The sequence below is a fragment of the Kogia breviceps genome, chromosome 14, assembly GCF_026419965.1.
Source record: "Kogia breviceps isolate mKogBre1 chromosome 14, mKogBre1 haplotype 1, whole genome shotgun sequence".
Classification (NCBI taxonomy): Eukaryota; Metazoa; Chordata; class Mammalia; order Artiodactyla; family Physeteridae; genus Kogia; species Kogia breviceps.
This window is the reverse complement of record NC_081323.1, coordinates 32,946,333-32,962,282: the sequence shown is the minus strand read 5'-3', so window position 1 is coordinate 32,962,282 and position 15,950 is coordinate 32,946,333. Positions and strand designations below refer to the sequence as shown.

The 15,950-nt window shown below is 43.0% G+C and overlaps 1 protein-coding gene across 1 annotated transcript; it reads left to right on the top strand.

The window, feature by feature from the left end:
• The first annotated feature begins 1,169 nt into the window (after window positions 1-1,169).
• On the top strand, window positions 1,170-3,691 carry OTOR (otoraplin). The gene is made up of 4 exons (XM_059037611.2): window positions 1,170-1,284; window positions 1,651-1,790; window positions 2,711-2,821; window positions 3,668-3,691. The coding sequence occupies exons 1-4, from the start codon at window positions 1,170-1,172 to the stop codon at window positions 3,689-3,691; spliced, it is 390 nt and encodes a 129-aa protein (XP_058893594.1).
• The last annotated feature ends 12,259 nt before the right edge of the window (window positions 3,692-15,950 follow it).

Sequence of the window (15,950 nt, the reverse complement as noted above, 5' to 3'; positions counted from 1 at the left end):
AGTCTAGAAATAATGGAGGGGGGCACCTTATGAGAGACAAACAGTCCCAAACACCCTACAACAAGCAGAAACCTATTGTCTCCTTCTCCCAATAGAAAGTAAACCCTTGGGCCCAGACCTTTTTTAATTCACGGCTATGTCTCTAGTGCCTACAATAGTGCCTGGCACATAGCAGGTGCTCAGGAAATATTTGTTGAATAGATGGGGGCAGGTATTAGCGCTTCAACTTTGTCCTTTTTTGTTTTTTTTTTTTTGGCCACATCACGTGGCATGCAGGATCTTAGTTCCCCAACCAGGGATTGAACCCTCACCCCCTGTACTGGAAGCACGGAGTCTTAACCACTGGACCACCAGGGAAGTCGCAGCACTTCAACTTCGATGACTTGTAACCGTGCCCCTCTTCCCATGGGAAAGATGCCCGGAAGCAGGCCAGGCAGGCATGGGGGTTCGAGGAGAAACAAACCTCCAGCTTTACTCCCTCCTCTATGAGCCATGAGCATCTTGAGACTGAATTTCAAAAATCTCTGAGAGAGGAGGTAGAAAAAAAGCCTGTTCCATTTTTCCCAACCCACCTACCCCTTCTCCCCCCCCACCCCCTGTTAGCAGGGCCTTGATGTGCATGCTTGCCCCAACAGTCATGACTCCTAAGAATCGTATCGTGAATGATTTGTAAATGTAAGCATCCTTAACTTATCTATTATATAATTCCAGATGTTTATTAAACGTTTAAATCAAAATTATTTGTATTAAGGGTATAGATCTCACATCTTCAACAGTTTCCTACAGTTAGTACATCTTTGCTCATACATTGAAAGAATATGAGGTTTGAACTAAAAACATTTTTTAGATGACTTAAAATTCTCATAGTTCTTTCAACAATGTCTTCCTGATACAACAAACCACAGCGAAAGTGACTTTGACAATGGTGGACCATTTTGGATACCATTTGTGTGTAAAAAAGACACAGAGTTTGAGTCTCTTTGGGAAATCAGATGCTTTAATAGCCCCTAGAGCCCAGTAGCGGTTCTGAAAGCAGAGGAACGGTAGCTACCTCCCCATTGGCCGGGGGACTTACCCAGATGTCTGGCTTTCACATAAAAGACGGGAAGCACTGAAGTCAGTCTCCACTTCCACTCAAAGGGCAAAAGCAAAAACAGCAAAAAAGGAAGATGGCAAGACTGTTGTTACTTTTCCTCCCAGGTCTTGTGGCCATATGTGCCGTGCATGGAATATTTATGGACAGACTTGCTTCCAGGAAGCTGTGTGCAGATGACGAGTGTGTCTGTAAGGACTTTTTTATGCCTTTCATTACCTTTCTATTATATAATCAAAAAAGAAATATGCAACAATAGCATAAAATCTAATTGTATTTGTAAGTGAACTTTCTCTAATGTGCATGTGATTAGCATTGTTTCTCCTGGTCTGTGCCTTTTGTGTCTGACCGTGAAGAATTCACTTGGCTAAGATTCTGCTGGGTGCTGCTTTAATACCTTAGTTATCTTCTGGAACTGAACATGAGCTATAAATTAGGAGGTATTAGTCACTCTGATTTCCTAGTTTTCTTATATGCTCTGCCTTTTTGCTGTGATAAAATCCAGGAGCCAATGTTTTTTTCTACTAGATAAACATTTCAGTGTTTTTTTCTTCCAGATACTATTTCTCTGGCCAGAGCTCAAGCAGATTACAATGCCCCAGACTGCAGATTCATTAACGTTAAAAAAGGGCAGTGGATCTATGTTTACTCAAAGCTGGTAAAAGAAAATGAAGCTGGAGAATTTTGGGCTGGCAGTGTAAGACGAGATTATTTAAAATATATATACATCTTGACATATGTTGCTCTTAATTTTTTCTCTGTTACCTATCTGCAATGCCTTTTAATATTTAAAACTAGCTGTTAAGAACAATATAGATGCTGTGGGTACAAGTGCAAAAATTCATATATATTTGCTTTTATTGCATTTTGAAGAAACAAAGAAAATTTCATAACAAAACCAAATGTAGGTTTATTTGATGGTTTGGCAAGAAATCTAGTCAAACACATGGGGGCTTGAACATCCCAAAGAGTCTGAAACTTATTCAAAAACATTTGAGTGGATTTGCCAAGTAAAAGGCATGTGTACTGGCAGTCAGGCTACATTTCAATATTTTTAAGGAAACTTTAGCACCGTCTTTAATTCCAAAGAATCTGCTTTATTCAGTTAAAACATGCACGAGTGGGCCCTAGGGAGGAATGGAGCCGGATTGATTTACTGTCCTCCACTGCAGCTGCAGTTCCAACTCCAGAGATAAATTCTCAAGTAATAAAGAATTAAATCTTAGATTCACTTAGAACTGTTCATTTGAATTTTTAAAAATAGAGAGAGTCCTTTAAAAGTCCTAACAGTGTCTGTTTACCTTTTTTAAAAAGGTACAGACTTATTTATGGGTTCCAAAAAAGATTTCAGGCAGATCACAAGATTGCATAGAGAAATGCTAAAGTAGGGAGACCAGTAAGATTAGGCCACAAAAGAACACACACACAATTTCTGTGGATTGACTTAGTTGCTGTGAGCAAACTTCAAATTTGGGTCTGAGCCCCCCAGAATCCAGACTGAGAAGCAAAGCATAGGCAGTTATGCAATTCTCATGGATAGCAAAGAGGATGCCTGAGGGTTTCTAAAAGAGGACTCACATCAGCTTTCCCCTCACTGTTACACTTCTGGGCACTCAGGTTTATGGCGATCAACCTGAGGACGAGATGGGAACTGTGGGTTATTTCCCCAGCAACTTGGTCCGGGAGCAACATGTGTACCAAGAAGCCACCAAGGAAGTTCCCACCACGGTAAGCGTCTCTGGGGGTGCCAGGGAAGGACTCAGATCTCAAGGTAATGTAGATGTAGGCAGGTGTGGATAAGGCATCATGCAACTTACAAGGTGCATCAAGCAAAGCCCCCTGACACTTTCAGTGGTGACATCTCTAGACAACGAGATTTGGAGGAGTATTTATACTTACTATCAACGTTGAAAGGTTAGTGAAATTTCTCTACCAACCCCCTTTGTTTTAGATGCAAGTTATCCTGGAAAGGGCTCCATGTCACAAAGAAAGAAACCAACATAATATTAACTGACTCTTACTGATGGGTACACTTGTTGACTAAAGACTTGGGCTGAGAAAAATATCAGCACATGTATTTAACAAAATCAAAAATTCTGGAAAATTTTTGAATGCCTACTTTTGTGATAGATAAACTCTACTTATGCATGAAAAAAAAAATTGTACTCTTTCTAATGCCCTGGGGTCTTGTATACCCAGAACAGAAATAAAAGATCCCCTTTGAGCTACTTTGCAAGGTGGTTGTTTTGAAACGGTTCTCTGGAGCTAACTGCTGTGCAAAATAACTTCAAAACATTGCCCAACCTACATAAATGCAACTCACTTGTCATCATGTCTTAGCATTGAACTTGAATGTGTCAAATAACCATAAATTAAAAGTGTATTTGAGAATCTTCACTTTAAGTAGTTTTTGACTTAAAGTAATACTTGTGTCATACTCTTTGGGGCTCAGACTTTGCTTATTTTAAATCCAAATTTCCCTTTGATTACATATGATTTGAAGTAAAGAATCTACATCTGTTTTCTGGCCCTGCATACTCAGCTCAATCTTTTTTTGCTTTTGTTTTTTTCCAGGATATTGACTTCTTCTGCGAGTAAGAAGTTAGACAAATTTGCAGATAGAAAGGAAACACCAAAAACAAAGAAAAAAGCAAAAATAACCAAAAAATACATGTCCCTAATTTCTGACTTTTGTTTCAAGGGTTTCGCTTGGGGCTGGAGATGGCAGATAAAGGGGAGGGCAAGGTGGGAGGGGAGAGGAAGGAGGGGGAAAGGGCAGGGGGGGAGGGGGGTGTTCTCCGAGCCTGGTCTTCCCACCCACTGGGACAGGGTGACCTTTGGCTAAATGGATGAATTGAAAGTAGAGAATTATTTTTCAGCGTAGAGAATCTTCTCTTACACAGGGATCATATAGAAGATAGTTCATTTATAGTTATTTCTAAATAGTAATTCTTCCCAGCTCTTTGGAGCCCCATATAAACTTAGGTCATAGGTCTTTTCTTTGGACATGATGTTTTTGTCCCTCTGGCCAGTTGGAGTATTATAATGTACCCAAAGGGGCTATGTCATCAAGGAGTATTCTAGGATTGTTGCTACTTTTAATATCTGATGCCTTTGGGATGTGAAGCTGTTGGGGAAGAAAAAGAGCTGTTTGGACTCATAGATGTTTGGACTATGCCTCTAAATTTCTCTTTAAAAAAAAAGTCTCACAAATTATTTCAGTTGAATCATTTTACCTTCTAAATGATCAACTTACCTCTCCCCAAATTTTAAATAATTTAAAATTTTAATTTTAATAAATTAAAAAATTTAAACTTTAGTAAGTGGTGGTGGGGTGCTTTATGAAATATTTGCAGTGGAATAGTTTCCCCTTATTATGTGCTGTTACTGGATATTATTCAATCTTCAAGTCGAAATATACAGAAAAAAAAAAATCTATGGGTTATTTTCTCCACTTCTATTTCAACTTCGAATTTCCTCTTCCTGTGCAAATTCCCCCAGTCAAGGGTGATGTGTTAAGAAATCTGGTGAGGGGATACAGGTTTGGTGGTCCTGATGGACCCACAAGTTTTTCTACATTTATCTGGAAATCGGCTTTGATTGTATATTACTAATGTAATCCTTTTGATGTACTCATGAGCTTTTGTTTGTTTACATGTAATGTAACATGTTTAAAATGCCTGTACTACACTCAAAAATTTTTTCACAATTTCTGAGTTAAAAAAAAATTTTTTAAACACTTTCACCATGAGGAATAGAAAGTCTGGGAGGTGGGGTTTGGGAAAGGGGTTTGTTCCTCAGTTTTCTGGGGTCTGAGTATCCCACAAGCTGAAATGTGGAAGAGAAGGGCATTTACGGCAAGTTGGAGGCTTGGACCCCAGAGTCATTTTCCAGCTGTGCCCATTGTGACTTTATGTGAATATGTTTTTGCCAAACTCTTAGGGAGGTCAGTCAAATAAAATGGTACCCCATCTCCAAGAAAAAGCACCCTAAATCCAAACCCACCTACTATTTTTTTTCTATCTCACTTTATTCCATAAAAGATTTCATGCAACATCTAGAGCTCTCAACACAATTTTAAGCTAAGAGGCATTTATCCAACCTCTGTTTCTATCTGCTTCCCACTTGCTGGCCCTCCATTCCAGACACCCCATCACCCCTCGAGACACCCAGCACCCCCATTGTGCCCTCAGTCTGTCCAAAACCGCTATCTGTCTGGCTTCAGGCATCCAGCCTGGAGTGCCCCAGGCACAGGGCTTCCAGCTATAGGCTCCCTCCTGGCCCAAATTTGCTCCCACCCCCAAGACTGGTCTCATGTAGGAGTTTGAGGTCATTGATTGATTTAAATCTCCTGGGGGCTTATCTGCAGTAAAAGAATGAAAGCACTTGCAGGAACTTTAAACACCATCTTTAGGCTCTGGGAAAGCAAAATGCCATCCCTGGACCAGTAGCTGGATGGCCTTACCTGGAAGCTGATTAGAAAGCAGAGTCTCAGGGCCCACTGCAGACCTTCTGAATCAAAATCTGCATTTTAACAAGACCCTCAGGGATTCATGGACACATGTAGGAAGGGAAAAACTTCCTTCTACTCTTCTAGGCTCTGTGGCTGGACATAAGAGTTAAAACTGGTGTAGGACAGATGAATAGGGGAAAAGCATACACATTTAATTCTGTAAGACTTCTGCTTATGGAAGAATAAGGAAACAATATGGGGAGTGGACATGAGTAGCATAGACAAGTTGATTCCATGAGCCCACTTAGGGCAAGTGGGAGACTGCCTAGAGCAGGACTACTCAGAGTGGGTACCAGCGCAGGATGAGGCCAGTACAGAAAGCCATCGAAGGTGAAAAGAGTCAGGGCATGGTGGATGCTGGCAGGCAAAAACCTGAAATCTTGTTGAAGGGATGTGTGGAATTGGTGGCTCAGAAAAGTTGGGTGATGAGAACAGGGCACCATGGAAGAATGTGGGATGTACATGTCAGTGTCACCGTTTCATAGCTGTGCATGCCTGAATATGGTTCTAACCTCTCGGGGCCTCTGTTTTCTTGACTATAAAAGGCCTTAGGGACTTCCCTGGCGGTCCAGTAGTTAAGACTCCGTGCTTCCACTGCAGGGGGCGCAGGTTCTATCCCTGGTTGGGGAACTAAGATCCCGCATGCCATGCAGCACGGCCAGAAAATAAAAGGGGTTAATGACAACTTCATGTCTGAGTTGTTGCAAGTTTTAAATACAATATGTGCACAGGGTCTGCACATGGTAAGACCCCTACATGGCAGCCACTATTATCTGACCCAAGAGGGCTGCATGAGAATGGCCGTCACTCCTGGAGTTGTGCTCTGACCCTCCAGATGCTTCACTGATCAGAAACTGCAGTTCCCCATTGGACCATCTGGAACGTCTACATCAAAGAGATTTGTAACATTTTCCAGATTGCGTACTTTTTCGTAGTTTCATTTAAAAAAAAAAAAAATCAGCTGAAATTCTCATAGTCCCAAGTCATTCCACCAGCCATTCAGGGATATGGTGTACAATATACGTGTATAATTTAGATTTGAGATTCCAGTTCTGGCCACAGCCCTTCATCAACACCAGCATGTGAGGGTCACCACACCTTATAAAGATCAACATATATAATTTGCTCACCCATGAAACCTAGAGCCAGATGGGTTTCAGCCGTAAACTAATCGTATTTAGGCTCAGCCAAGTAGGATTGCCTCATTTGTATATCTCCATCCTAGCAGGGGTGTAAATAACAATGCCTCTTGGGAAATCCACCTCAGAAAGGGGGTGCCCCACCATAGCGTGAGTACTTCGGGTCCGCACCTTGATGGCACTTGCTGTATCTGCAGAGCCGTATGCTGTCTCTCTGCTCTCTGGATGCTGGAAGTTCAGGTCTCTGGCCAGACATTATGACCTTCACTCTGTTGAGAGCCTTGTACAAGACCCAAAGCACATGACAGTGCAGGCAGCCACTGGGAAGAGAGAACACCTCCTCGGATCACAACAGAGACCCAGGTGGAGACTGAGGTACTGTGGTTTCCACTCCTTCTTGAAAAAGGTATGCATGAGCAGAATGTATCCTAATGAGGAGGTTATTCTCTATAGATTACTAGAGTACATGATGTTATATTGGATACACTTTTGTTATGTCAAATATAATAAATACAAGTAATCCAAACAGGCTGCACTTGGTTCATGCCTCATGTTATGTCAAAGCCAGTGGAACTCCTGCAATGGGAATCATTGTAGATTTCAGACCCCTTGTGACTCTTCCATATTGTGTGGGATGAAGGCTCAGACTTCTGTTGTTTGCGTCACTATGTCTGTGTCATTTAACCTCTTGCTTCCCAATTTGCACATCTACACGTGGGAATAATAATGCCTTTGAGGATAATAATAACTAATTGTGAGGGTAATTATGAAGATTAAATTAAATGAGATAGTGTTTGTAAAATCACACAGCACAGTGCACAGTACACAGTAGGTGTGTAATAAATGCTAGTAAAATTAACTTTTTAAATTTAAGAGGCATTTAAAACATTTTTGAAACCTTGGAAGAACTACAGATTTTTTTTTTAAGTGAACCGAAAGTATATCTTGAGCATCTCTTCTTTCCAGAACACTTCTGTTTTTCTCCATAGTTTTTTTGAAATTGTTTGCAAGACATTCTGCAAATACTTAGCACAAAGATGCAGACACACAGGCACGCGTGCGCATGCACACACACACACACACACACAAGCTTGACAAATGTTATATTTAATGTCTGGGATGGTACCTCTTCCCTGCCTTCATTACCAGGGAAATGTCTCTGGTGCTCTGTCAAAGAAACATTTAAAAACACCTGGGCACCAAGGAAATATTGTCCCATTATGAGCCTCAGTGCTCTCTTTCTTCGAATTCTTCCCTCTCTCACCCTCCTGCGTCCTCAAAGGACGTTGCAAATGGCAGAAGGCCATCAGACTCTCCCTGCTATCTGATGCCCTGTCAAGAGTGACTTCACTTGATTTCAGCCTCTCCTTCTGAGTGCCTGCAATTGTGACGTATCCTTGGGATGACTAGTAAATTAGTGGCTAGAGGTCTTTTGGAGTAAATCGCTTGCAGTCCTGCAGAAACTATTAAGGTTAAACTATTAATAGTTAAACTATTAACTATTAATTGACCTAATTAATGAGTCCATTGCTCTGCAAGGCACCTCATTTTCAGAGTACAGGCTTCAGAATTCCCTCTCTTGGCTATTTTCCTGGAACAAACATTCAACAAAAGGCAAGGAAAGGCAATTTAAGGCAAGGCTTTGATTACATGCTGAAAACAACATGAGCTCATCTCTCCCCACCACTGGGCAGCATATTACTCATGTAATAGCGCTCCTTTTTGTTAAAAGTCATACCTCTTGTTCAAGGACTGGTGGCTGGGTGAGCTGCTTCTTTTTTTTAAGTAAATCTCTCTCTCTCTCTTTTTAAAAAATATTTATTTATTTTCCTTATTTCTTTCTTTATTTTTTTGGCTGCGTTGGGTGTTAGTTGCAGCACACAGGATCTTTTTGTGGCATGTGGGATCTTTTTCGTTAGGGCCTGTGGCCTGCTCAGGTTTCTCTCTAGCTGTGGAGCGGGCTCCAGGGAGCGTGGGCTCTGTAGTTTGTGGCACGTGTGCTCTCTAATTGAGGCACGCGAGCTCAGTAGTTGTGGCACGTGGGCTTAGTTGCCCCCCAGCACGTGGGATCTTAGTTCTCCAACTAGCGATCAAACCCGCGTCCCCTGCATTGGAAGGCGGATTCTTTACCACTGGACTGCCAGGAGAGTCCCAGGCAAGCTGCTTTTGCTCTCTGCACACCTGCAAGAGGTAAATCAGAATCCCCATCAGATATTAAGATTAGAGATCCATCTTTTCAATTCCTGGCCGTGAATTCATAAGACCTTTTCCTAACCAGGCCTAACAAGGGTTTTTTTCCAACTTGCTATGTGAAATGGCAAAGTGAAACAGAGTAACTGAGGTGATTGTCAGGATGGTCGGGCCTCCAGACAACCTCTACCACAAGCATCCATATTTTAGGGTCCCCACCCCCTTCCGTGCCCCAATGGCTTTTTTTTTTTTTTTTTTTTTTTGTGTTACGCGGGCCTCTCACTGTTGTGGCCTCTCCCTTCGCGGAGCACAGGCTCCGGACGCGCAGGCTCAGCGGCCATGGCTCACGGGCCCAGCCGCTCCGCAGCACGTGGGATCTTCCCAGACCGGGGCACAAACCCGTGTCCCCTGCATCGGCAGGCGGACTCCCAACCACTGCGCCACCAGGGAAGCCCTGCCCCAATGGCTTTTGTGAAGACACAGTTTGTATAAAAAGTACTTGAGTCACAGTTGACTTAGTTCATTGTTCACAGTGTGGTTAAATTCAGCAGCTGGTTTTGTGCAGTCAAGTTTTAGAAAACCCTAGAATATTTCATAGGCTTAGGAAAAGGCAAATCGAAGGTGTCAGAGCCTTTAGTGTCACGTGCTCCTGACCCTTGGTAAGTGTGGGCATTTATTGCTTCTCGTGTTTATTGGCTGTGCCCTCATGGATCCAGTTCAATACAGGGAAATAGGAAGCTAGTTCATGTAGTATTTAAACAAATCTCTGGAGGGAGTGGATATTTCAGCTCTGAATGGAAAGAAGACATAGGAGCCAGCACTAGGAAGAAAAAAAATCTCATTTCTTCAACCAGCAGACTTATCTATCTGAAATGCTGAAAAAAAAGAGAGAAAGGAAAATCACACAAACTAATACTATTCCATGTTCTATCCTTGAAATACAATTTTCGTGACTTAAAGGCCTTTCCATGCTACGACGTCTTCTCAGCTGTATCACCTACAAATACCGTGGTGTAGCGGTAATCTAATCAGAAAAATGATCTATTAATCCACATGCTTTATATAACCTACACTTTAGCCCATTATTAACAAAGACAGGGAAGTCTCCCCAACCCATGATTTAAATATTTTTCTAAATGGAAATGACTATTCTGTCACATGTGAGCAACTGTTTTAATCATTTTTCTCAAGAGTATGCTACGCTAAAGTCAGTATGTTTTGGAGGTAAAAAAATGAGCTTGTGTTGTTAACATCTCCCCCTCCTTCTCCCCCCGCCCCGCCCCCATCTCTTTTTACCCTCTCTCTCCCTTTTTCCTATTTGCTGCAGCATGTGAATTTATTCTGGCCAAATGAGTCAGTCGAGATGGGAATGTTAATTTGTTTGAGCCATCCTATGTCAAGCTGGAAAAAAAAAAAAAAAAAAAAATCGCATGCCGGCTTTTCAATTTCTACAAACCCAAGGCAGAAAACCTGAGTCATGGTCCCTGGACCCACTGTCCCTCAGCCCTTGTCAATGCTCTCCTGCTGTTTCTCCTCTCTTCTGCCCCTCCTGACTCCAAAATGACTGAAGGGTCATTTAACCTGCTCCTGGATCTTTCCCTGAGCCTTAGGTTACTAGTATCAATGCCAGTATAAATGGATCAGCAGACAAAAGCTTGAATCTTGACTCCCAAGGACCACAGGAGACACATTGGTTCCCAGAACCAGCCTCAGCTGGGCTCAGAGGGACAGCAGACAGAGAACAGGTGAGCTGGATAGACTCGCGATGCTGGTCTTCCTTCAAAAGGCAGCGGGGCGCCGGGGCCACTCTGGGTAATTGAGTTCCCAAGTCCCACTGTTACCTGAAGCAGACAGATAGATAGATGATCACGGGGGAAAGGAACCAACATTTTTTGCGCATCAACTGTAAACCAGTGTCTTAGATGAGGTTCCCCAGAAGCAGAACCTGAGATGAGGTTTCATGTACAGTGATTTATGGAAGAATGACTTCTAGGGGAAGCAGGTGAGGGAGACAGGGGCAGCAGGAAGGCGGTGTGGGGGACAGGGGGGACGGTGCAGAAGGGTGCAGTTCAACAAGGAGCAAACCAGGCAAGGCCTTGAAGCCATTGCTCCAGCCTCGACCCACCCAGGGCTCAGGTGCAGGAAGCGACATTTCGGGGGCCATCCAGACCGAGTCAAGGAAGCTGAGCGTTCTTCTGGCCCATCGGTCATTGATTAAGGGTTGAAGTGGTGGGACATCATCTCCAGGCAGTTCTGGTTCTCTCTGCCTTAGGGCGAAGCGGACTGGAGGAGGCCATAGGTGCTGAGATGCATGAACAACACTACAGTGGCGTTCAGGGGCGTTTCGGGGGAGCACCGACTTTACCTGCTGTAGCCCCAGCTCTGCACAAGGTGCTCCATTTCACTTCATCCTCACAGCATCCTATCCCCACTTTATCCTCTGTGAGCAAGAGGAGGCTAATCTAGTCTCTGATTTTCTCCTCATCCTGCTTCCGTGGACCCTGAAACGTTCTGGTGTGCGTCAGTGAGAAACTTTGGTGGGACCAGGGTGACATCTACTGGTGAACTTGGGATCTGGCCTACAGAGAGATGTTTCTAAATTTGAGTCTGCAAGTCAGGGTGTGAGCGTCCTTCACAGCATTCAGAATCAACAGTATCGGGGCGCCTCCTGAGCTGGACTCTACTACACACTCCACCCCTCCCCTCCATCACACACACTCTAAAAATCTGCTTGTCCCATGGCATAGATCAGGGTATTATTAATACATCATTACTGCTGACCTTGTAATAAATTCAAGTGATTTAAAAATTCACACATTAGGGGAACACTGACTTTTCACTTTCAGACTCAGTTTTCATGTTTGCCTTGGATATGGAGCCCTGCAGAGTTTATAGATTGTTTTAGTTGACTTAATTCATTTATATAGGAAAGCAGCAATAGCACCTTGAGCTCAGAATAGAAACTTCTCTAGAAAACAGTTAATACAAGCCACACCCCCGTCCAGGGGCTGAATAAGACTCAGCATCCCAGATCACTTTTTTGTAAAATGTAGGGGCAGGGATCTGTAGCCAGACAACCTAGCTTCAAGATCACAGGCCGTCCTCAGTACCACACTGGAATAAGTTTAAAGGAAAGAAAGTCTGGATTTCTACTTGCTCTAATAGGGTGGCTCTCTACTGAGGGTACTTTGACCCCATCCCCCAATCTTGGAGACGTTTGGCAATGTCGGGAGACATTTTTCTTTTTCTTGAAGTATAGTTGATTTACAATGCTGTGTTAGTTTCAGGTGTACAGCAAAGTGATTCAGTTACATATATATTCTTTTTCAGATTCTTTTCCATTATAGGTCATTACAAGATATTGAATTGAGTTCCCTGTGCTATACAGTAAGACCTTGTTTTTTATCTATTTTATATATAATAATTTGTATCTGCTAATCCCAAACTCCTAATTTATCCCTCCCCCTCCCCCTTCTCCCTTTGGTAACCATGTTTGTTTTCTTTGTGAGTCTGTTTCTGTTTTGTAAATAAGTTCATTTGCATCTGGAGACATTTTTGATTGTCACAGCTGGAGCAGGGCACTACTGGCCTCTAGTCGGCAGAAGCCAGTGATGCTGCTAAACATCCTATAAAGTACAAGAAAGCCCCCAACCAAGAATTATCCAGACCCAAATGGCAATAGCGTCCAGCTTAAGAAAGTCTACTGTAAGGGGTGATATTAATTGATAAATGAAGTTTGAAAGAATAACAAATCCTAGGAAGGCCTAAGCAATTACCTTGGGTTGTGCTTGTTTCCTGAGTCCAATCTAGGTTGTATTTGTTTTGTAAGGAACCATTAGGTAGAGCTGGATACCTGAAAAATGGGTCTGTGTGAACTTATCCTGACACGCATACCCCACACCTTATGACACAGCACAGAGAACATCCATTTTGCAATCGGCCTGTTATAAATGACCATTGGCATATCCCTTTCTTCATGATCTTAAACACAGTCTTTTTGTTTCATGCTCTAGCTCTGCATGCCTCTGCTTCCCATGTAACATTTCACCAAATGCCCTTCATTAGCTCTGGGAGGGCTCAGGGCTGGTGAAGGTCTGACACATGATGGGGGCTGCAAGCTATTCGCATTTCTTCCAGCATTTATTTTCAGTCCTAGAGGACTTGGAGACTGCTTAATTGCTTTTCAAACAGCTATCATGTCCTCCTAGCTTTACAGCTTCTTCCGGAAGATGATTATAATGCCCTATTATTTCTCAAGCAAAAATAGCTCTCTCTTACCCTTCAGTAATGCATGCATTGTCAATTTCAATAGCACCAGCTGCCTTTACCTAATGTGGATCTCTCTTTCCCTTTACTTCTCCTCCTTTGCTATTGTCATCCTGTTTAACCTTTCTCGGCAGAGCTTCCTAGGCACACAGTTATTTATAGAGTCTTAGTACATTTGTGGCTACAATTAAAATTTAAACACAGCACATTTAGCCTAAGGTTGACATTTCTCATTCCATAGAGGAAGAATTTACTTAAACATTGATAGCTAAATGTGTGATGGACTTTTCAGTGTGCACTTCAATTCTGAGAAGGGGAGAAAGATATCACACAGCTCTCATCTGTTAGAATTGTGGGTTTGTTTAAAAAAGATATGTAATTGGAGACCTACAGCCGAATTTGAAATTGGTTACTTTATCTCACAGCGGAAGCATAAATGAATGTAGACTTTTGAATGAAATCCAAACTTAACCTCTGCTTGTCATGGCTCACGAGCTTGAACGGGGCTGCTGTGATTTTTTTTTTTTTTTTTTTGAAGCTGCTATTGAATTTCAGTTTAAAAGAAAGAAAACATTCCTGCCCTTCTCTGTAAAATCTCCTGCCTTCATGTAACAGAATACTATAATTTTCAAAATGGACAATCTGAAAAACAGGAAAGCAAAAGATGGCTAACATACACACTACAGGCTGGAATTTGGGTCTGCGTCTTGCAAATCCTACACTCCACGCCTTCTCCCCTCCTGAGACTCCTGACAAGGGAGGGGCAACCACAAGGTGAAAGAATCAAGTGAGTTGCAAAATATCAGCTTAATTAACCACTAGGCAAGCATCCAAAGAGACCTCCATCTCTAATACAGGGCTTCTGAGGCACAGGCTAGACTGAAGAGTGTGGCTCAGATGGGAAGTAAGGTTTCTGCATTACTGCTTCCTTGCGTCTCGGTCACCTGGGTCTGTGGCACAGGATTCTACTGACCGTGTGGACAAATGGCGGATCCCACTCAACTACAAATGGAGAAGTCATTCAATACAGAGAGGAAGCAGAGCAGATGCTCCTGACACCTGGCCCATGACAACTGCATCTCTTTGCCTGATGGCCTTTTTGGTCACTGGAGTTGGCTCTACACTTTCAGGGCAGTCTGGAAGTACCAGGGGATTGACACCCCCTAGAAGGATACCTTAACAAGTGATGGATGGGGGTTGGTGTGTCATTTATCAGCACTCCACCGTTGGAGGGGTTAACTCCTAGATGTATAGTCTACACTAGATGTCCTAAGTGAAACTGAGGTCCAAGTGCCCACAGGGATGACTTCCTTGATAACACAGCCTCTGTGACCGTCTTCTCCTCCCTGCCTCACTTTCCCACTTCCCTATCTTGAACCCTGGAATCACCATCCCAAAGAAATTACTTCCACTCCTATCCTTGTTTCAGGGTCTGTTTCTCAGGAAACCTAAACCAAGACAAAAAGGAGACTGGTTCCATCTTTAACAGGCAGGCCCCCTCCAGAGAAGCTGGAAGCAAAACTGAACGTAGGAAGAAGGCCTGGTGTACAAAGATGCAGGAGGCAAAAAAGAAGGTTGGGCAGAGCTGTATGTCTTCCAAGCCCAGTGGTCCCCACGCACTAGTAGAACTTGGCTTAATGAGCATCTCAGCTTCTGACCAATAAGATTTGCAATTCCTTCTCCACTCAGGGAAGAGATGGTGGAAGGTAGAATGGTAGAAATGTTGGGATTTTCCCCTCAGGCCCCCATCCCAGCCCACCTCCCCCAAATAGAAAAAAGCCAAAACAAAAAGATTCCCCTCCCAACAGCTCAGGTTTGTCCCAGGCTACTCCCACTTCAGAGTGGCAAACATTCCAAGCTGCCTCTGGTCAGAATCCCCTGCAAGCTCCTATCCCTGCAGGAGGATGGAATAATATTTGACTTCCAGACACCTATCGCTTTCAGATTCATTGCAGTGGGACTTACTATTCTAACAAGATAGTTCTTCAATTCCTCCCCTTCCTGGTATGAACAGGATTCCGAGCTATGAAAAACTTCTACTGCAGTCTTTTGAGTGTGTTTTATTAAAAGGTAAGATTGTGCTTGAAGCAAAGTTTAGGCAAACATTGGCTTAACGCCTTAGTACTCAACAAGCAGGGAATATTTTCGCAATTCAGGCAGCTGAATAAAATGGCCGCTAGGTTAAGAAAGGTCTTTACTTAAAGGTCAAACCAAAATATAATGGGAAAGATAAAAACAGTTTTAAATAGGATGATTTTTAAGAAAAAAAAAGGGGGGGGGACTTGTTCTAGGTGGAGATTTATTTCTTCTTTCAAAGTTTCAAAACTTCATGCATCAGTTTTAGAAACACAATTATCCTCAAAGACAAATGTGTAATTGCTCCTTGTGCAGTTAAGTTGGTCCTCAGTGCCACCTCAAATGTAAACAGGAGAAAAGCTCCCAACCAACCCCTTTCCTAGCACGACCCAACTAAGTGCCCTGCTCCTTCATGACACCTGCTCCCGTGTTCCAGATCGCCAGACCTGGATCCTATTTCCCCAGGGGACAGGTGGACTGGGGACTAGAGCAGCCATTCTTTAACCCATTATGGTCCAGAAACTTGACGTTTCACAGGTACAACTAGCACAGGTGCTTTTCTGCCAGAGGAAGGAATGGCAGAGGCTGGCAGGTTGCTGGGGAGGACACCCAGGTTTGGGAAGCTCCTCAGTTTTCCTAGTCTCAAGTGTAATAGGTCACCAATACTTGGAGC